At 38.4% G+C, this 22,669-nt stretch overlaps 1 protein-coding gene across 1 annotated transcript; it reads left to right on the top strand.

Moving 5' to 3' along the window:
• Positions 1-11: 11 nt before the first annotated feature.
• On the top strand, positions 12-21,834 carry LOC139969227 (neutral ceramidase B-like). The gene is made up of 19 exons (XM_071974131.1): positions 12-309; positions 1,629-1,781; positions 2,926-3,102; positions 3,760-3,887; positions 6,051-6,131; positions 6,485-6,605; positions 7,085-7,207; positions 7,831-7,917; positions 8,908-9,012; positions 10,095-10,176; positions 10,655-10,767; positions 11,271-11,365; positions 11,608-11,647; positions 12,931-13,020; positions 13,509-13,604; positions 17,119-17,265; positions 18,326-18,382; positions 18,757-18,845; positions 20,237-21,834. The coding sequence occupies exons 1-19, from the start codon at positions 166-168 to the stop codon at positions 20,412-20,414; spliced, it is 2,106 nt and encodes a 701-aa protein (XP_071830232.1). The 5' UTR covers positions 12-165; the 3' UTR covers positions 20,415-21,834.
• Positions 21,835-22,669: the final 835 nt, after the last annotated feature.

Below are 22,669 nucleotides of genomic sequence, written 5' to 3'. Positions count from 1 at the left end.
TGGTTAGACGTCATGATGTCACGAGTTCACCAATCACTAGTACAAACACACACAGGCTAAGCCTACAAATTACATGTTCATTCCTAGCTTAGTCTAACGTTACACTGCAGCAGCTACATTTAACAAGTACAAAACTTCGACTGTTCGTTTACCAGCAGCAGAGTTATGGAAGTTAATTTTGTTTTAATTCTATCATTTTGTTCCATTCTTATTGGCGCGGAAACCACCACTCCAGACCCAGGAAATGCCGAATATATCGTTGGTGCTGGAATCTCTGATGTTACTGGCCCTGCTGCAGATGTGAACATGGTAAACTACAATTTACAATAGCTTATAACAGTTAGTGTTAATTAGGCTTAGGCCTACTTAGTTTTGGGCTAAATTCAAGGTATATCTAACACTATTAATGCCCAGGAACAAGACCTACAATAACATGGTGGCATTTCTTACTGATTGTCAAATTAATTCTTCAACTTACAGCTTTACTGCAGATCGCCGAGCAACCACGTACAGTAGTTCCCACTTTGATATATGCCTGCTTTGCAGATGTTGTCACTGGATAGGCTTAAGCCTAGCCTATAGACCAAATGACAATATTTATTTTTTGTAACTTCACATACAAACGACTTATTGAATCGATCCGACTTCATATCCAAGAAGCCACGACATTGACATTACTTTGGACTTAGTATAGACACACACTAATGACGCCATTGATTTCACAACAACTACAAAACTGCGAGGCCATGACGGAGATTAAGTGAACTTAATTAATTTTTAAAGGGAGATATATACTAAAGGAGCATTAATTTCACTGTGAATCCAATAGCCTAGACAGTGAAGTAGGCTACTTTGGACTTTTGGAAGGGTAAAACACACTAACGATGCATTGATGTCATTGCGAAGCCACATCATTGGCATTACCTTGGACTTTAGATTTAGAAGAAGGAATCCAAGGAACAACAACAGTGCAGTAGGCCATATCGGTCTGTTAGTTTATATCATTGGCACCACCAAATGATGCATCGTTCTCATAATCCATATATCTGTCAGTCTGTATGCAACGTGACCACAGATGTCTTCCGAGTTGCGATGTATTCTGCAATTACTCCCTAGTTAAATACATTTGTCCAGTTCTAATTTGTTTTTGTTACCTTATGTTCTCAAAATTAGTTTGATTACCTATCAGTTAGTAACATCAGGCCCCAGCTAAAGTTAGGCTAGGTGCACTTATCAATAACATTCTGGTCCTATATTTGAAATATTTTGTTCAGAATTGGAGCAATTTCTGTAACATATGAACTACCTGTATCAACATCAGAACTAATTTTTTATGTGGTTGGTCTCAGCGGATGTTATCTCCACATTGATTAGTTTCTGCCTTTCTTGTCATTGAGGAAACCCCATTTTGGTTGGTTGAAAGTGCAATGTTGGTTAGTTATAATTGTACATTGAAAAATGTTTTTCAAATGTAGGCCTAACTTATCACTGTGTTTAGGTATTGGTTTCTTTTTGAACATACTAGATTTAGTCATGCCATTAGAAGAAATATTATACTAGAGATGCACTGTTTCCAAACTATTTAAATCTTGCTATCAATAAAACTTAAACTATGTTTGCCTCTTCAGATGGGATATGCTAATCCATCACAAATCACAGGAGGAATACATCTCCGAATCTACAGCAGAGCATTTATCTTTTCGCACCGTAGTAACCCAGAGAAGAGAGTGGTTTTTGTGAGTGTTGATTGTGGCATGCAGGGTCAAGGAGTTACCGCACAGGTTTGTAATTTACATCAATATGAGTGGCATTATAATACTGATACTTCTGACACTGCATGCTTTTGACGTGATAATGCTGTTATTTTTTACATTACATGCTTTTGATGTGACAGTACTGTTACTTTTGAACTTGTTCATACTTAAATGTAGTCTCATATACAGTGTGTAACTGTTCTGTTCATAGCAGCAATGGTACTGTACATAGCAACAATGGTACATAGCAGCAATCGTACATAGCAGCAATCATACATAGCAGAAATAGTACTGTACATACCAGCAATGGTATATAGCAGCATTGGTACATAGCAGCAATTGTACATAGCAGCAATGGTACATAGCAACAATGGTACATAGCAGCAATCGTACATAGCAGAAATAGTACTGTACAAACCAGCAATGGTACATAGCAGCATTGGCACATAGCAGCAATTGTACATAGCAGCAATGGTACATAGCAGCAATCATACATAGCAGAAATAGTACTGTACATACCAGCAATGGTATATAGCAGCATTGGTACATAGCAGCAATTGTACATAGCAGCAATCGTACATAGCAGAAATAGTACATAGCAGCAATCGTACATAGCAGAAATAGTACTGTACATACCAGCAATGGTACATAGCAGCATTGGTACATAGCAGCAATGGTATATAGCAGCAATGGTACATAGCAGCAATGGTCCATAGCAGCAATGGTACATAGCAGCATTGGCACATAGCAGCAATTGTACATAGCAGCAATGCTACATAGCAGCAATCATACATAGCAGAAATAGTACTGTACATACCAGCAATGGTATATAGCAGCATTGGTACATAGCAGCAATTGTACATAGCAGCAATCGTACATAGCAGAAATAGTACATAGCAGCAATCGTACATAGCAGAAATAGTACTGTACATACCAGCAATGGTACATAGCAGCATTGGTACATAGCAGCAATGGTATATAGCAGCAATGGTACATAGCAGCAATGGTATATAGCAGCAATCGTACATAGCAGCAATGGTACGTAACAGTAGTAGGCACAAATGGAATCACATAGTATACAATTGACTATTTACTTATGTAACTCTACATCAGTTGGTGCAGATGATCTGACAGTCCATTGTGCAGAAATGTATGTTTTTACTTTTTGCAGGTGATCAAAAATCTCAAAGTTAAATTTGGCAGCATGTACACTGAGGAAAATGTAGCAATCAGTGGAACCCACACACATTCAACTCCAGCAGGATTTCTGAATTACGTCCTATATGATGTCACCAGTCTGGGATACGTCAAGGAGACATTTGATGCCCTGGTTTCAGGAATAACAATGGTAAGAAAGTGCAAGAAATGTAATGTTGCGTGGTTTGTTATAGCATTGTTTGATACCACTTATCGACAGCAAGTATTGCAGATTAGGTACTCAGCTTAGATGACATCACCTTGGTTAGTTGAGAAGGCACACTATATCTTCATTTGCCTTCTTGTGCTTTAGATGACTGTGTGTCTCTGTATATTCACAGTGAAGACCATTGGAAGGGATTAAATCATCAGAAGGTTAATTAAAGCAGCTCTTGATTTTGATAGATTTCTTATGCTATTTAATACTAATATCATATATGGCAATATGGTAATTTTGAAACTTTATCTTTCAGGTTTCATTTCAAATAATGAAATAATAGTCTAAACTTTTCCAATTAGTTGTTCACATGTAATTAGTGCTGAATAAAAACAACACAACAATACAACATAAACTGTAAGAAATAACCAGTTAGTTAAATACACAAAGAGAATGTAACACACACTTCAATAAAAAAACTTAAGAACCCACTGAAGAGAATGTACTGTAACACACTGTAAGAAAAACAACTTAAGAACCCACTTAATTAAGTACATGAAGAGAATGCAACCGACACACTGTAAGAAGTGAAAGTCTTGTATGCACATATAGCTTAAACATGACATTGCTTTGGTTCTTCCATTCCAACAGAGTATAGTCAATGCTGATAAGAACATGAAGCCAGCAGACATATATGTATCAGTAGGTGATCTTAAAGATGCCAATATCAACAGAAGTCCCTCTGCCTATGAAGCAAATCCTGCTAAAGAACGGGACATGTAAGCATCATAATTGCTTTTTCCTTAACAAGATGTCCCAAGTATAATGTAATTGCAAGGTGTCCTTGTGGCCAAATCATTTATTGTTAACTAGAGTACTGGGGTAGTGATATTAGTAAAATATGCTGTAAGTGGAAGATCTTTAAAGAGGCAGCATGCTGTCCAGATGTACTTTTCAAGTGATGAGTATCTGAAATCATACATTATGCCTCAACATTTGAAGTATTCCTGACCTCTCTTTTAATGTGCGTCATCAGATATTTAAAGTGTGTTAGCTCCCAGAGGTACACAAATAAATTTAACAAGGTTTAGGCATTACTGGAACCAACCCTTTTTAATTACGGTCGCCATGGTTGCATTGGCGACCACAATCTCGGCTGGCGATGAGAATTTATGGAAAAATTAATGCTAGTCGCCAGACCTATAATACTGTGGCGATCAGTTTTTGCAACTGAAAATTTCACCATGATGAATTTAAATTGTCATGAAACCGTTCAAAATTTTAAAATGACAAGTTAGAGTAGCAATATTATGTGATAAAATGAAAAGAGATTTAATCTGTCTCACAATCTTTTAAAAGTTTAACTTACAAAACTGTCGATATTATGAAACAAACTACGTTCGGCAAAGCCCCGTTTCAAGACTGCCTAACAATGAACAGCGTGCACTATACGTACATCAGTTTACAACTGCAGTGTTTAACCCTGGTAGGCTACATGTGCAGCAAATTTTACCAGGTACCTTGTCAAGCAAGTTGCAATCCCCTGTCTAACACCTGTTTGTTAACATTTTTGGCACGTTTCCAAAAATCTTTTCATGGAGTAAACTATTTTGGCTCCACTCTAGAATTAATAAGGTCAGTCAGTAAAGGATCGGGAAAGTTATGCGAAATATTATCTTAGACGTTAAAGAAAAGTAGGTAAATAATCCCCGTATCATGAAGGTAAGTAAAACACACCTCAAGCCAACCGACTCCTCCGCATGAACAAAACAATCTTTTCCCCATGATACACGAGGCACAGTCTATACCATACAGACACGATATCATGGCCCCGATACCTACGGTATGGTCATATTTATAAAAGTAAACCTTGCAATTCCATATTTTAGGCCACTTGGCATGATTAACTAAATGCTAAATATTGTTTCCATGTTCTTGTAGAGAACGTCAACTTCGCAAAATACAATTTATAGTTGTGTTTTTGTTGTTACGTGAGATCCGTAACCGACGAAGTGGTTAGGCTATTTACTATACACTTAACTGTGGTAGGATAATAATTTTTCCTTTTTTGGTGGAAATTCTAGAAATACTTTCTTTTCCCCCCGCTTAACACCAGATGTGGTCTTATAGTTAATTCATAAATTGGTGTACTAGAGCCTTGTTTACATGACATTTGTTGCATTTAGCACGATATGCCAGTTTCGCGTGAATTTTTCGAAAGTATTTTGCTCGATCTTTCGTAAAATTTGAAAGGTGTACCAACTTTCTTTTCGTACACAATTGGTAATTTCTCTACTGATTTTCAGAGTTTTGTTCTCTATACAGTGAATGTTGTAAAGGACGTGTTTTAACGAAGTTCAAAAGTCAGTAAATGAAGTTGATAACTGGATTTCTTTTCAACTTTCTTAACCATGAAATGCTAGAATAACATTTACACATAAAACGGAGAAAGGATAATTGCATTTTTTCCCACATTTATTTCAAATTTCTTTCACAAGAAGTTATCGTCATTTGTTCAATCCTCAAAAAATATCGTCTTGAAAAAAAATTATCGCGATAATAATAATTTTCGATACATCGCCCAACCCTATTATCCTATACGTCTTTATACGATTCTGTGCGTGTACACATGTACAGTCTAGTGCTACTCGATGTTGAGCTTAGGCCTAGTGTTTTTTGTACTAATATTTAGCATATCAAAGTGGCGATCACATTTTCATTTTGGGCGACCAGAATTTGGGAAAAATTTAGATCTAGTCGCCACAGGATTTTCCTCCTGGCGACCTCATTCACTGGGGAATTAAAAAGGGTTGACTGGAACCATATATAAAGGGCGAAGTACGTAGATAGATATGCATCCTTTTGTAGGTTTCCTGCTTCTCATAAGACATATCAGCTCAAGTAATTCCATTCTTGATCCTCTATTGTTATTTTTCTCACAGATATGATACCAATACTGACCATACAATGACAAATCTGAAAATCGTTGACACTGTAAATAACGTTTCTATTGGAATGCTGAAGTAAGTATTTCATTCAGTAAATTTGAAATTGTACTTAACCCTTCTCCTGATGGTCTTCGTCTCTTTAACCTCACTTCCCTTTGTGGCTAGTCCAATAAATTGGTATGTTAGCCTTCCCACCCCCCCTACCAACCCACCCACCCAATCACTTCTGATCCCTATATCTAGATCATGACTGAGTTAAGTCAGGGTGTATGCTTCTATTTAATAGTGGTTTTTATTCTCTATAATTAAGCTCCTATCTAAACTGTTATTCCTATATTTAGTATGGTTTATGCCAGTCAGCATTCAAATGTAACCCCTCGGATTTGGTTTGCACTTAACCTATCTGTTTATTCTTTTTCGTATTTTAGCTGGTTTGCTGTTCATGGCACTAGTATGAATAACACCAATCACCTCATCAGCGGAGATAATAAAGGATTTGCGTCCTATTCTGTGGAGCAAGAATTCAATGGTCTGGGAAAAACTGGCAAAGTAATTTGATACTCAACACTTGCCTCAGGCAAACCGTATGATCTTTGTTGTTGTAATAGGAATCCACAGTGTTCATTACAGTGACACATATATTACATCATGTCAAGTTGATTGCTATTTGACTTTTAAAGTCTGTATACTGTAGCTGCCCTTCTATTTACCATGTATGTAGAACCACTGTCTTAATTATGTAGTTTTACTGTAAACATTAAATTAGAGTACTGTAGCAATATCCTTTCAAAGCAGTCCATGACTGACTATGCACCCTTACTGGGAAGTCAAGAGATATCTCAGCTATTATTTATTTCTGTTGTCAATTATAATTATAATTAGTAACTGTTATTCTCTCAGTAGTGTACACAGTTTATCTGTCAGGGTAACATTCAACATTCTCTTTGACAATCTTCCTACAGTATCTTCTATTCCTTGCTTCCACGGACACTTTTATTTCTGTATTATTTTTTTTTTGTGTATTTCAGGGTCCTTTTGTTGCTGCCTTTGCACAGAGTCATCTTGGAGATGTATCTCCAAACACACAAGGAGCAAAGTGCATTGATACTGGCAAACCATGTGAGCGTGATTCAAGTACATGTGGAGGAAAGGTACAATAGTTTTACTCTTTGTCTGTTGGAAATAAAAATTAATTCTTATATGATAAATTAACTATAGCTGCAATAAAATGTGATGACACAATCTTAAAGGACACCTGATCCTAACTGCACAGAAACGGAAATGCGACGTGAACAAGGAAGTAAACTATGATGTTTCAAGTGCTAAAAGAAGAATTAAAGTCAAATTGTGAAACCAAACGGTTACAGTGAAAAAGTTGAAACGTCCTTTGAGTAAAACAGATAATACTGAAAGAAGCTAGCTTGTTATATGTATGTATTGTGGACAGTGAAACATAGAAACAGGAATCTAAAGAGAGCTGACAATAAATATTAGATCCAAATGTAAACTCAAGGTACACAGCACAGAAGTCTGTGACAAAGCATAACCTATTGAATGTCACCAGCTTGTACCAATGGACACAACTAAACCACTGAAAGTAGAAGCACATTGGTGGGAAGGGTCCTGGGGGGGGGGGGGGGTTGGAGGAACAATGTAAAAGTAAACTTACATATCTGTTTACATGAGTGGGGCAGGGTTGTTTGTCTGTGCAAAATGCTTTAATAAATGAGCAACTTATATTGTAATTTGCAATGTTGACATTTCTTATGTACAGAATGAGAAATGCATTGCATTTGGACCTGGTAAGGACATGTTTGAAAGTACCTTAATCATCGGCAGTAAACAGAAGGACAAAGCAATGGTAAGTACCTCTATTGTCAGGAAAGACAAGACAGTGATATAAACCATAAACCAAAAAATAATATTTTACAAGATGCATGTGTTTAGTATTTACTTGATGACACCCTCCCCCCCCCAACACCTCCTCACTTACCCCAACCTTGGTCACCCCTTAATCCCCATTACACCTGAGGAATGCTCATCTACCCCCCCCCCCCCCCCCCATTTCTACTCTCTCACTGCAACCTTGGTCACCCCTTACTCCTTACTACAACTCAAGAGTTCTCATCTAACCCCCACCCCTACTCACTGACCACAATCTTGATTACCCCTTAACCCACACTACAACTCAAGAGTGCTCATCTAACCCACACCCCTACTCACCACAATCTTTGTTACCCCTTAACCCACACCACTACTGTGCTCATCTAACCCCCACCCCTACTCACCACAATCTTGGTTACCCCTTAATGCAAACTACAACTCAAGAGTGCTCATCTAACCCCCACCCCTACTCACCACAATCTTGGTTACCCCTTAACCCACACTACAAGTCAAGAGAGCTCATCTAACCCCCACCCCTACTCACCACAATCTTGGTTACCCCTTAATGCAAACTACAACTCAAAGAGTGCTCATCTAACCCCCACCCCTACTCACCACAATCTTGGTTACCCCTTAACCCACACTACAAGTCAAGAGAGCTCATCTAACCCCCACCCCTACTCACCACAATCTTGGTTACCCCTTAACCCACACTACAAGTCAAGTGTGTTCAAATAACCCCTCTTTATAATGTGTAATGCTGGATGATACACTTGTATGTGAAATAACTGTTAATATCTTTTCGTTGTTAACCAGAAATTAATCTAAAGTTGATTTTACAAAGTACTTTATTACTATCCTTCCCCATTTCAAACAAACTTATCCATGACTTTTGAATAGTTTTAATCAGTTATAAGATCTGTATGATTTTGCTGACCTTTAAGATTCAACTTCTCTACATTTGCAGGGTCTGTGGAATGAAGGTGGATTCCGTCTGACTGGCCCTGTTTCTTCCATTCATCAGTTTGTTGATATGACCAACGTCACCGTGCCTTACAATGCTTCATATTCTGTAAGTTACTAGGTGTTCTGTAAGCTATATTTGTATTTGTCTATTTTGATTTGTACAAGTCCAGTGAGCGTAGACCGAGTGTTTGATGTTTACAGTGTCTTTGTAATGGTAACTGTACTTATGCCATAAAATCACTATGTCTTAGTTTCTCTCTAGAAATTGTCACAAAGTCTCTGGACCATACATCAGTAATTAATAAACTTATTATTAAGACAATTAGCACTATGGTCAACTTACTTGCCCAGTATTTCCCAAACATTAACAGTTCTCTTAAAAAATAGTAGATAATTATGAGCCACTGAGTCCCATAGATTGACTGACCTTCATGTTGCAGCTGTAAACATGAAATGAAAGTTGACCCATTGCCGGAGGAAGCTTAGTTTTAGTAACATTAATGTAGCAACATTATCTCAAAGTAATTGATCTGTCTAATATTTTTTGCTATGTGACAGGATTTAAAACATTAACAGTTCTTGGCTGTGTATCTGTCCTGAGTCCTCCATCCATTTCAGTTTCCTCTGACTTCATATTGTCAAACTGTCCTTTCTATTTTGGCAAAGGAGTAAATTCTTCTTTCATGAACATCATTGAAGTTTGAGAAAACTATACAAAAACTTAAGGTGGATATTACCAAGGTTAATACCACACCACTCAATGAGGGAAGGATAAAATTAGTAATGCAGCAACTGATTATAGCAATTAACACTGATGCCATGCCAAACATGATCACTAATATCAACTGATTATAACAATTAACATTGTTGTTAGTCAAACACTTAACCCTTAATGGTATTGCTAACTTCTAAGTGTATTTTCAACTGATTTTAACAGTTATAATATGGATGCTGGTAGGGGGTTAGGGATTGGCCATACTCTAACCCTACATGGTATATTTAATTCTAACAACAAGTGATTTATTGATTGCTTGCTGTGAGTAATAATTTGTATTTTTAACAATTTCCTTCATAATTAGCAACTGAATGCTGGTTTTAAGTTTCCTCAAAGGTAAGTAACCACTGGGACGGCTATCACTCTGATCTTAATGATTTGCATTGATTCAAGTTTTCAATTTTATTTGCTAGGGTAAAACTTGTAAACCATCCATGGGCTACAGCTTTGCAGCAGGCACAACAGACGGTCCAGGGGCCTTTGATTTCACACAAGGTAGGATTCTCATGTGTAAAGGCGTAAGAAAAAAAATTTTGTGAAAATACTGGCAATATGCCAAGAATTTTTTGGGCATCCACTGAAAGAAAAATAATTTGCAATGTGTTTTTCAATGGTTAAGCTGATATTATTATTATTGTAAGGACTTCCCCAATAATTCTAACCAATATTTCTCAAATCTTCTTGTGAATATTTAATGTTTGCTAAGAAAGAACCAGTTTTTTTCATGCCTACCTCTTTGTTCCTTTACTAATATATGTTGTCATTATTCATACTCAGTTGTAACATTATAGAGCTTACCCTATCACAGATTTATATTATCAATCTCTTAAACTTAGGAGTGTATTGCATGTCATACATACCAAAGACTTAGTCCTTTATGTGGTGATGTTGCTGCCATCAGTATTATGTGTTGCCATGGTTACCACAACATTATTTTGTAATGATGCTAATTCTTATATTCTCTCTTTATCAGGAACAACATCATCGAACCCTTTTTGGAATTTAATAACGAATTTGATCAAGAAACCATCCAAGGAACTTATTGAATGTCAGAAGCCAAAGCCAATTCTGCTAGCAACAGGAGAGGTACGTTTAGAGTCAGTCATGGAAGGGTAAATGAGTGGAGTTATAGCTAGCATACTTCCTTGGTTTGAATTTGTAGAGTTAAAGTCTATACAACCTCATGTATGTAATTCCTACAAACCAAAGTTTGTCCTCAACTTGTGAATTGCAGACTGGGAAGGGCTGAATAAAGATTGTTACCAAGCAGAAGTATTAGGAACTACTTTTGTTTATGTGTAATGTTTGATAACCTCTTGACCCTTCAAGTTACAGTTTGAAAAATTACATGGCTATCGCCACCAGGTGAAGGTTTTCTTCTTTATATATTTGAGGTTTAACTTCATCAGTATTTGCCTCTCAATATCAATGTTTAACTCACGGTTGAGCAGATTTGTTAGCGGGACTTGGAGCGGGACTTGGTGGTGGTCACTCACATGCTAAGAATTATGCCTCGTAGTCGAAGAGAGCTTTCAGGTGATGAATTAAGCCTTAAAATATCTGTTAGCATTTCTATTTCTTGTTTCCAGACCACTTTTCCATATTCATGGACACCCAACATTGTGGACACCATGCTGCTGAAAGTTGGACAGCTTGTCATTATTCCAGTGCCTGGAGAATTCACGTGAGGGTTTACTTTTTGGTTAATGGTTTATTTGCAATACCTATGAATTTGATTTAAGTCTTTAGTCCCTAAATTATTGATAAAGTGCTTTGTCACAAGTCAAATGGTTTCTCTTCAGTTGGTTTATGTATTGACAAGTTAATATAACCAGGAGAAGTACACAGATACAGTCAAAGATTAATTTCAGGATCCATCTCGAGACTAAACTTTGCTTCTTAATTTCTCTTTATCATATTTAACAGGACCATGTCTGGACGAAGAATGATAAATACTGTCAAGAAGGTAATTTGTTAATTGAACAACTCCTTTAATCAAGATCTAGCTATGTTAAATCTTTATTTCAACTAGTTACTCACATTCATTTATACACTGTACTTGTGACAGTATAATCATGTTATTGTGTGCAACCATCAAAACCAATACAAAGGCTGTTGTTGTTATTGTAACCATCATTACCAATACAAAGGCTGTTGTTGTTATTGTGTGCAACCATCATAACCTTATAAAAGGCTGTTGTTGTTATTGTGGGCAACCATCATAACCAATACAAAGGCTGTTGTTGTTATTGTGTGCAACCATCATAACCAATACAAAGGCAGTTGTTATTGTGGGCAACCATCATAACCAATACAAAGGCAGTTGTTATTGTGGGCAACCATCATAACCAATAAAAAGGCTGTTGTTGTTATTGTGGGCAACCATCATAACCAATACAAAGGCTGTTGTTGTTATTGTATGTAACCATCATAACCAATACAAAGGCCATTGTTGTGATAATTGTGTGCAACCATCATAACCCATTCAAAGGCTGTTGTTATTGTGTGCAACCATTATAACCAATACAAAGGCTGTTGCTGTTATTGTGGGCAACCATCATAACCAATACAAAGGCTGTTGTTGTTATTGTATGTAACCATCATAACCAATACAAAGGCCATTGTTGTGATTATTGTGTGCAACCATCATAACCCATTCAAAGGCTGTTGTTATTGTGTGCAACCATTATAACCAATACAAAGGCTGTTGCTGTTATTGTGGGCAACCATCATAACCAATACAAAGGCTGTTGTTGTTATTGTTGGCAACCATCATAACCAATACAAGGGAAGTTGTTGTTATTGTGTGCAACCATCATAACCAATACAAAGGCTGTTGTTATTGTGTGCAACCATCATAACCAATACAAAGGCTGTTGTTATTGTGTGCAACTATCATAACCAATACAAAGGCTGTTGTTATTGTGTGCAACCATTATAACCAATACAAAGGCTGTTGTTATTGTGTGCAACCATCATAACCAATACAAAGGCTGTTGTTGTTACAATATGCAACCATCATAACCAATAAAAAAGGCAGTTGAGAGAATAGAAGTTATGTGGTTGCTATAGACTTGCCATGAAGAATTGTCAAATATATCAAAAGAAATTGCCATTGTCAACCTTTAGTCTTGGAGGAAGAAGCTTTGGAAAATAAAAAATATAGAGAAAGGGTTACAAAAAAGGATATAAGAAAACTTCTATTATTAGAAGCCTTTTACTTTCTTTTTATTACATTTGCTTTTCTAGGCTCTAAAATCAGAAGAGAGTCTGTTTACAGTTATTGCTGGTCTGTCAAACACATACAGTGATTATATAACCACGTATGAAGAATACCAGGTGAGATATTAGTGGCAGAGAATTATTCTTCCCTTAGGTAGCTTGGCCTCACTATAAAAGAATACTTTAAGACATAATCCACAGAGAGAAAATCCTCAGCTGATGGTATAGTAGACCCAGCTAGTAAGCCTCTACTGATCAGTTAGTGGAACAGGCTTAGTTTGATAGAGAAGAACTCTCAGTTCCATTATTTGTTTATGATTTGTTCATCATTGCAGATATCATACTGTTATTTTCTATATATGAATATCGAGTCAGGGTATGGCTGGGTTGATTAAAGGTACATACAATGTTTCAACTGTATTAAAGTTCTTATATTTTAGTATTTAGAATTTCTTTCTTCAGATAGAGTGGAACTGCATTTTGTAGTTTAGTGTGTCAAATGTTTATCAGAACGAAACTTTTCCTGATGTCCTAGATTACATGTGATACAAATATGTTGTTTTAAAGGAAACTAAATGTATGGCATTTGTAATCTGCTTCCACAGGTGCAAAGGTATGAGGGTGCATCAACCATTTATGGTCCTCACACATTACAAGCTTACCTGAACCAGTATGAAAAGCTCTCCAAGGCTCTGAAAAAGGTAAAATGTTCAAGAAAGGAAAAGGATTGCATTTTACATTATTGCTTTACCTGTGAAGATGGTAAATCTAGCTTGTAGGTGAATAGAGATTGTATCAGTTAGACTGTTCACGCTAAAACCCCACCAGGGAGATGGTAAAGCTAGCTTGTAGGTGAATAGAGATTGTATCAGTTAGACTGTTCACGCTAAAACCCCACCAGGGAGATGGTAAAGCTAGCTTGTAGGTGAATAGAGATTGTATCAGTTAGACTGTTCACGCTACAACCCCACCAGGGAGATGGTAAAGCTAGCTTGTAGGTGAATAGAGATTGTATCAGCTAGACTGTTCACGCTACATCCCCACCAGGGAGATGGTAAAGCTAGCTTGTAGGTGAATAGAGATTGTATCAGCTAGACTGTTCACGCTAAAACCCCACCAGGGAGATGGTAAAACTAGCTTGTAGGTGAATAGAGATTGTATCAGCTAGACTGTTCACGCTACAACCCCACCAGGGAGATGGTAAAACTAGCTTGTAGGTGAATAGAGATTGTATCAGCTAGACTGTTCACGCTAAAACCCCACCAGGGAGATGGTAAAACTAGCTTGTAGGTGAATAGAGATTGTATCAGCTAGACAGTTCACGCTACAACCCCACCAGGGAGATGGTAAAACTAGCTTGTAGGTGAATAGAGATTGTATCAGCTAGACTGTTCACGCTACAACCCCACCAGGGAGATGGTAAAGCTAGCTTGTAGGTGAATAGAGATTGTATCAGCTAGACTGTTCACGCTACAACCCCACCAGGGAGATGGTAAAGCTAGCTTGTAGGTGAATAGAGATGGTATCAGCTAGACTGTTCACGCTACAACCCCACCAGGGAGATGGTAAAGCTAGCTTGTAGGTGAATAGAGATTGTATCAGCTAGACTGTTCACGCTACAACCGCACCAGGGAGATGGTAAAGCTAGCTTGTAGGTGAATAGAGATTGTATCAGTTAGACTGTTCACGCTAAAACCCCACCAGGGAGATGGTAAAGCTAGCTTGTAGGTGAATAGAGATTGTATCAGCTAGACTGTTCACGCTACAACCGCACCAGGTTGATGGTAAAGCTAGTTTGTAGGTGAATAGAGATTGTATCAGTTAGACTGTTCACGCTACAACCGCACCAGGGAGATGGTAAAGCTAGCTTGTTGGTGAATAGAGATTGTATCAGTTAGACTGTTCACGCTACAACCCCACCAGGGAGATGGTAAAGCTAGCTTGTAGGTGAATAGAGATGGTATCAGCTAGACTGTTCACACTACAACCGCACCAGGGAGATGGTAAAGCTAGCTTGTAGGTGAATAGAGATTGTATCAGTTAGACTGTTCACGCTACAACCGCACCAGGGAGATGGTAAAGCTAGCTTGTAGGTGAATAGAGATTGTATCAGTTAGACTGTTCACGCTACAACCGCACCAGGGAGATGGTAAAGCTAGCTTGTTGGTGAATAGAGATTGTATCAGTTAGACTGTTCACGCTACAACCGCACCAGGGAGATGGTAAAGCTAGCTTGTAGGTGAATATAGATTGTATCAGCTAGACTGTTCACGCTACAACCCCACCAGGGAGATGGTAAAGCTAGCTTGTTGGTGAATAGAGATTGTATCAGTTAGACTGTTCACGCTACAACCCCATCAGGGAGATGGTAAAGCTAGCTTGTAGGTGAATAGAGATTGTATCAGTTAGACTGTTCACGCTACAACCCCACCAGGGAGATGGTAAAGCTAGCTTGTAGGTGAATAGAGATTGTATCAGCTAGACTGTTCACGCTAAAACCCCACCAGGGAGATGGTAAAACTAGCTTGTAGGTGAATAGAGATTGTATCAGCTAGACTGTTCACGCTACAACCCCACCAGGGAGATGGTAAAACTAGCTTGTAGGTGAATAGAGATTGTATCAGCTAGACTGTTCACGCTAAAACCCCACCAGGGAGATGGTAAAACTAGCTTGTAGGTGAATAGAGATTGTATCAGCTAGACAGTTCACGCTACAACCCCACCAGGGAGATGGTAAAACTAGCTTGTAGGTGAATAGAGATTGTATCAGCTAGACTGTTCACGCTACAACCCCACCAGGGAGATGGTAAAGCTAGCTTGTAGGTGAATAGAGATTGTATCAGCTAGACTGTTCACGCTACAACCCCACCAGGGAGATGGTAAAGCTAGCTTGTAGGTGAATAGAGATGGTATCAGCTAGACTGTTCACGCTACAACCCCACCAGGGAGATGGTAAAGCTAGCTTGTAGGTGAATAGAGATTGTATCAGCTAGACTGTTCACGCTACAACCGCACCAGGGAGATGGTATAGCTAGCTTGTAGGTGAATAGAGATTGTATCAGTTAGACTGTTCACGCTAAAACCCCACCAGGGAGATGGTAAAGCTAGCTTGTAGGTGAATAGAGATTGTATCAGCTAGACTGTTCACGCTACAACCGCACCAGGTTGATGGTAAAGCTAGTTTGTAGGTGAATAGAGATTGTATCAGTTAGACTGTTCACGCTACAACCGCACCAGGGAGATGGTAAAGCTAGCTTGTTGGTGAATAGAGATTGTATCAGTTAGACTGTTCACGCTACAACCCCACCAGGGAGATGGTAAAGCTAGCTTGTAGGTGAATAGAGATGGTATCAGCTAGACTGTTCACACTACAACCGCACCAGGGAGATGGTAAAGCTAGCTTGTAGGTGAATAGAGATTGTATCAGTTAGACTGTTCACGCTACAACCGCACCAGGGAGATGGTAAAGCTAGCTTGTAGGTGAATAGAGATTGTATCAGTTAGACTGTTCACGCTACAACCGCACCAGGGAGATGGTAAAGCTAGCTTGTTGGTGAATAGAGATTGTATCAGTTAGACTGTTCACGCTACAACCGCACCAGGGAGATGGTAAAGCTAGCTTGTAGGTGAATATAGATTGTATCAGCTAGACTGTTCACGCTACAACCCCACCAGGGAGATGGTAAAGCTAGCTTGTTGGTGAATAGAGATTGTATCAGTTAGACTGTTCACGCTACAACCCCATCAGGGAGATGGTAAAGCTAGCTTGTAGGTGAATAGAGATTGTATCAGTTAGACTGTTCACGCTACAACCCCACCAGGGAGATGGTAAAACTAGCTTGTAGGTGAATAGAGATTGTATCAGTTAGACTGTTCACGCTACAACCCCATCAGGGAGATGCTTCTCTTGCGTCAGTTACAACCCTGCCTCCATAATTCTCTGAACACTAAATGAATAACCAAGGCTTGCTATAAGTCAGTGTTATCCAAGATTATCACATAGAGATATGGTTCAAATCTGCTTCTGTAAGCTTCCTAACTCTTGCCAAAAAAATCAACTAAACTACATATATGTGATGTGTAAAAGGGACTAATTTAAATCATATTTCAGATGGGTGGTGTTTGGAATACCGTGTTTATGTAAATATGTAAAACATCTTTGATATACTTTTATACCATGACTACATTCACAAAAGTTCCCTGTCTCTCTCTTAGGGATCAAGTCTACCAGCAGGACCTACACCCCCAAATTTGCTGAGTAAACAACTCACATTTCTTCCACCTGTTTTATTTGACGGTGTTCCTCCATTCACCAACTTTGGAGATGTCCTTAAAGACGTAAATAATGTGCCGTACAAAAAGGTGAGTCTTTGCCACAAAGACTAAATAATATAATAATAATTTCTTAAATTATATAGCGCCTTCCCTAAAGGCTCCAAGCGCTTTACAATATTACCCGGTCAACCATAACCTGTCAAACATAGAGACAATCCCTCCACATGGCAGCAGCTAAACAGCGCCCAGCTGACAGTTTTATCTCACAGGTCCCAAATTATACACCTGGTTGAAGAGAGGCAATGGAGATAAAGTGCCTTGCCCAAGGACACAATGCAATGATCTGGCCAGGACTTGAACCTGCAATCCTTAGATCACACAAGTCCTTTAACCACTTGACCACAACACTCTCTATGAGCAGAGTAATGCACTACAGTCATCAAAAGTCACTTCATATTATGGTGCAATATAATGCATGCAGTAACTACCTGCAGGTACTCAATTTGACTTGGTAATCCACAAGGTACTTGATTTAACTTGTTACACCACAACATACTTACTTTGATTTGATAATCCACAAGGTACTCGATTTGACTTGTTACATCACAAGATACTTGATTTGACTAGTTACACCCCAAGGTACTCAATTTGACTTGGTAATCCACAAGGTACTCATTTTGACTTGGTAATCCACAAGGTACTCGATTTGACTTGGTAATTCACAAGGTATTCAATTTGACTTGGTAATCCACAATGTACTCATTTTGACTTGTTACACCACAAGGTATACAATTTGACTTGGTATTAAATCCACAAGGTACTCAATTTGAATTGGTAATCCACAAGGTACACGATATGACTTGTTACACCCCAATGTACTCGATCTGACTTGTTACACCCCAAGGTACTCGATTTGACTTGTTACACCCCAAGGTACTCGATTTGACTAGTTAATCTGAACTCATTGTAAGCTTTCTTGTGCTCTTTACTCACATTTCCCTCATGATTGTTGACTCTTAGAAATTCAAGCTTGGGGTGTCCTTATTCTTGTAAAAAAAATCAATTAGTTGATTGTAATTTATTCTATTGATAGCTGTCATTAGATGAGAACTCTCACTGTGCATGTTTTGTCTTCTTCTTACTGCAGGGATCAGACATTGTAGAAGTCACCTTCAGAGCTGGTAACCCTCGCAATAACCTACGGGTGAGTCCATGCTATCTAGATACAGTAGCATAATAACACAGGTCTGAGAGACTTGTGAGGTTATATCAGCTTTGTAGAGATATTGTGTACTGAAACAAATACATGTGTTAAAAGCTCTTGCTTGAGTATTAATTGCCTTAAGTCAGTAGAGAATAATATTAGTGTTATCCAGACGTCATAATGAAGGTGTAAGTGTTTAAAGCTCTTGGTTGAGTATTAACTGCCTTGAGTCAGTAAAGAATGTAAGTGTCATCCAGATGTCATCATTAAGGAATAAGTGAATTGTACATCACTGGGTTAGTCTTCGTTCTATGACCGCACAAACAGAGACTATAGTGAAGCTAACTTGTCATTTTGTACATTATATCACACAGCTCGGTGAAACTTTCTTGTCGGTGGATTTAAAAGACTCCATATCTGGAGAATTCAAAACTATTTACACAGATGCAGATTGGTCAACAAGGTAAGCTATTTGGAGGTGATAGGTTGTTAGTTTATGGTCGGTGTAGCTAGTTATATAAATGCATCATAGACCTTTGTTCATGAATACCTGCTTGGTTCAAGCCTTGGTGGTATGTGATGTCATGTCTGTACCTGCCTGGTGATATGTGACGTCATGTCTGTACCTGCCTGGTGGTTTGTGATGTCATATCTGCACCTGCCTGGTGGTATGTGATGTCATGTCTGTACCTGCCTGGTGATATGTGACGTCATGTCTGTACCTGCCTGGTGATATGTGATGTCATATCTGCACCTGCCTGGTGGTTTGTGATGTCATATCTGTACCTGCCTGGTAATATGTGATGTGATGTCTGTACCTGTCTGGTGGTATGTGATGTCATATCTGCACCTGCCTGGTGGTTTGTGATGTCATATCTGTACCTGCCTGGTAATATGTGATGTCATGTCTGTACCTGCCTGGTGATATGTGATGTCATGTCTGTACCTGCCTGGTGGTTTGTGATGTCATATCTGTACCTGCCTGGTAATATGTGATGTCATGTCTGTACCTGCCTGGTAATATGTGATGTCATGTCTGTACCTGCCTGGTGATATGTGATGTCATGTCTGTACCTGCCTGGTGATATGTGATGTCATGTCTGTACCTGCCTGGTGGTTTGTGATGTCATGTCTGTACCTGCCTGCATGGTGATATGTGATGTCATGTCTGTACCTGCCTGGTGATATGTGATGTCATATCTGCACCTGCCTGGTGGTTTGTGATGTCATATCTGTACCTGCCTGGTAATATGTGATGTCATGTCTGTACCTGCCTGGTGATATGTGATGTCATGTCTGTACCTGCATGGTGATATGTGATGTCATGTCTGTACCTGTCTGCATGGTGATATGTGATGTCATATCTGCACCTGCCTGGTGGTTTGTGATGTCATATCTGTACCTGCCTGGTAATATGTGATGTCATGTCTGTACCTGCCTGGTGATATGTGATGTCATGTCTGTACCTGCCTGGTGGTTTGTGATGTCATATTTGTACCTGCCTGGTAATATGTGATGTCATGTCTGTACCTGCCTGGTGATATGTGATGTCATGTTTGTACCTGCCTGGTGGTTTGTGATGTCATGTCTGTACCTGCCTGGTGGTTTGTGATGTCATGTCTGTACCTGCCTGGTGGTTTGTGATGTCATGTCTGTACCTGCCTGGTGGTATGTCATGTCATGTCTGTACCTGCCTGGTGGTTTGTGATGTCATGTCTGTACCTGCCTGGTGGTATGTCATGTGTCATGTTTTTACCTGCTCTGTATTTACTAACCAGACTTTGTTGTTCAGTTGAGTGAACTCTCAGTCAATTAATGTTTGTAATTTGATCTTATTCTTGTTGTCATTGGCAGGTTTATCTGGACACGCACCAGTACTATTTTGGGTCACAGTGAGGTTACTGTTAGATGGGATATACCACAAGATGCTCCATCTGGTACCTACAGGATAAGTCACTTTGGTGATAGTAAACATGTGGATGGAAATATTCTATCTTACCAAGGAACCTCTTCAGAGTTTCAAGTCAGCTAGAGGATTTTAGAAAGTAATGCTGGTGTGTATGTATACATATATATATATATATATATATATATATATATATATATATATACATATATATATATATATATATATATATATATATATGGGGGGGGGTTAACATCAAAGAAGATATAGCCATGTGGGGAGGTTGACACTATATGCTAGAAGTTGTAGCCAAGGGGGGCTCAACAGTATATCATAGAAGATGTAGCCATATAGATGGGGGGGGGGTGGTTAACAGTATATCATAGAAGATGTAGCCATGTGGGGGTGGAAGAAGTAGCCATATAAAAGAAGTTTAAGTGAGTTATAACAATCATGACTGATATGAATAAAAGCTGGTGGAAAAACATTGAAAAAATATATTATTATGCTTAATAGATAGAGGTCATGTTAGTTGGTAGGGGTCATGTTGGTGGGTGAGGGGGTCATGTTAGTGGTGTGTTTGTGGTGAGGGGTCATATTGGTGGGGAGGGGCTCAGGTTGACAATCTTGGGAGATGACAAATCACTTTTTTTATACATATATTGTTGTTTTTGTATTGTTGATGGTGTATTGATGATGGGTATATATATATATATATATATATATATATGTGTATATATGTATATATATATTTATGTATATATATATTTATGTATATTTATCTATATAGGTTGAGACTAGAAGAACATTTGTAGTTGTTACTCAGAGTTTTACGCGTTGAGCAATCATCAGACAACTATATATATATATATGTTGATACTAGATGAGACTAGTGGAACACTAGTAGTTGTAACTCGGAGTTTCACGCGTTATAGCGATCGTCAGACAACAGTTGTCTGACGATCGCTATAACGTGTGAAACTCCGAGTTACAACTACTAGTGTTCCACTAGTCTCAACTAGTATTAACATATATTCCGCTCTGTCCACTGGACATAGAGCACTCTGCGCCAAGATAAACTCTATATATATATATATATATATATACTTTTAAGGTAATAATTAAGGAGTGGCATGGTCTCTGATTGAAGCGATTTGTACCCAAAATGACGTCAGAGCTATGAACTTAGCTATTGAATTTTTGTTTGATACCATTTTCTTTGATATTATACATGAAATAGCTCTTAATATTTTCTCATTTCTAGTTGCTATACAAATCAAGCATACAAATATTTATTTGAGTCCAAGCAAGCAAACTGTAATACTAATGTATGTATCAGTTAAGAGTCCATAATATTTCTAGATTCATCAGTGCAATGGATTTAATATTAGAGAGGTGTAGTTTGTAGTACAGTTCTAAAGTAAGATCTGTATATAAATCTCGCTTAATATCTCAAGATACAATCTAGATTTATCTTGGCCAGATGTTGGTTTTCTTTTAAATAAACTATAACAGATTGTAAGGAATCAAAGTTTGCCAGCAATCACATCCTGTGTTATGTATTTTTTTGGTTACAGTGTACTTCTTCCATTTCTCAAAGATGTAATCAAATGTAAAAGCCTATAAAATATTAACCTTCCTTCCAAGTACTCCATGTGCTCAATCCCTTCAAGTCAATTTTAAAATCCAAGAACTGACTCACCAACTTTGGACACAGTTGAATGCTTGAACATGGAACCAGTCTCTCACACGACACCAAAATCCTCTAATGAGCTGATGAAACAGTGCTCAAGATTGTGGGTTGGGAGGATTGGTGATACTGCCCTATTGGAAGAAGAGGATTCCAGACCATTACACACCACAATGAACATGCCAGAACTACAGTAACTGGGCTTTCAAATACTTTAACTGAGTGGGCTGTTACTGCCCTATTGGAAGAAGAGGATTCCAGACTATTACACACCACAATGAACATGCCAGAACTAAGTGGGCTCTAAAATACCTAAACTGAGTGGGCTGTCATTGCCCAATTGCAACAAGAAGATTCCAGACCATTACACACCATAATGAACTGTATGCCAGAACTGACTGGGCTTTCAAATTCTTTAGCTGAGTGGGCTGTTACTGCTCTATTGGTACAAGAAGATTCCAGACCATTACACACCACAATGAACATGCCAGAACTGACTGGGCTTTCAAATTCTTTAGCTGAGTGGGCTGTTACTGCTCTATTGGTACAAGAAGATTCCAGACCATTACACACCACAATGAACATGCCAGAACTAAGAGGGCTTTCAAATTCTTTAACTGAGTGGGCTGTTACTGCTCTATTGGTACAAGAAGATTCCAGACCATTACACACCACAATGAACATGCCAGAA

Source organism: Apostichopus japonicus, chromosome 6 (genome assembly GCF_037975245.1).
Source record: "Apostichopus japonicus isolate 1M-3 chromosome 6, ASM3797524v1, whole genome shotgun sequence".
Lineage (NCBI taxonomy): Eukaryota > Metazoa > Echinodermata > Holothuroidea > Aspidochirotida > Stichopodidae > Apostichopus > Apostichopus japonicus.
The sequence above is the reverse complement of the archived record's forward strand: the minus strand, read 5'-3'. Positions and strand labels throughout refer to the sequence as shown.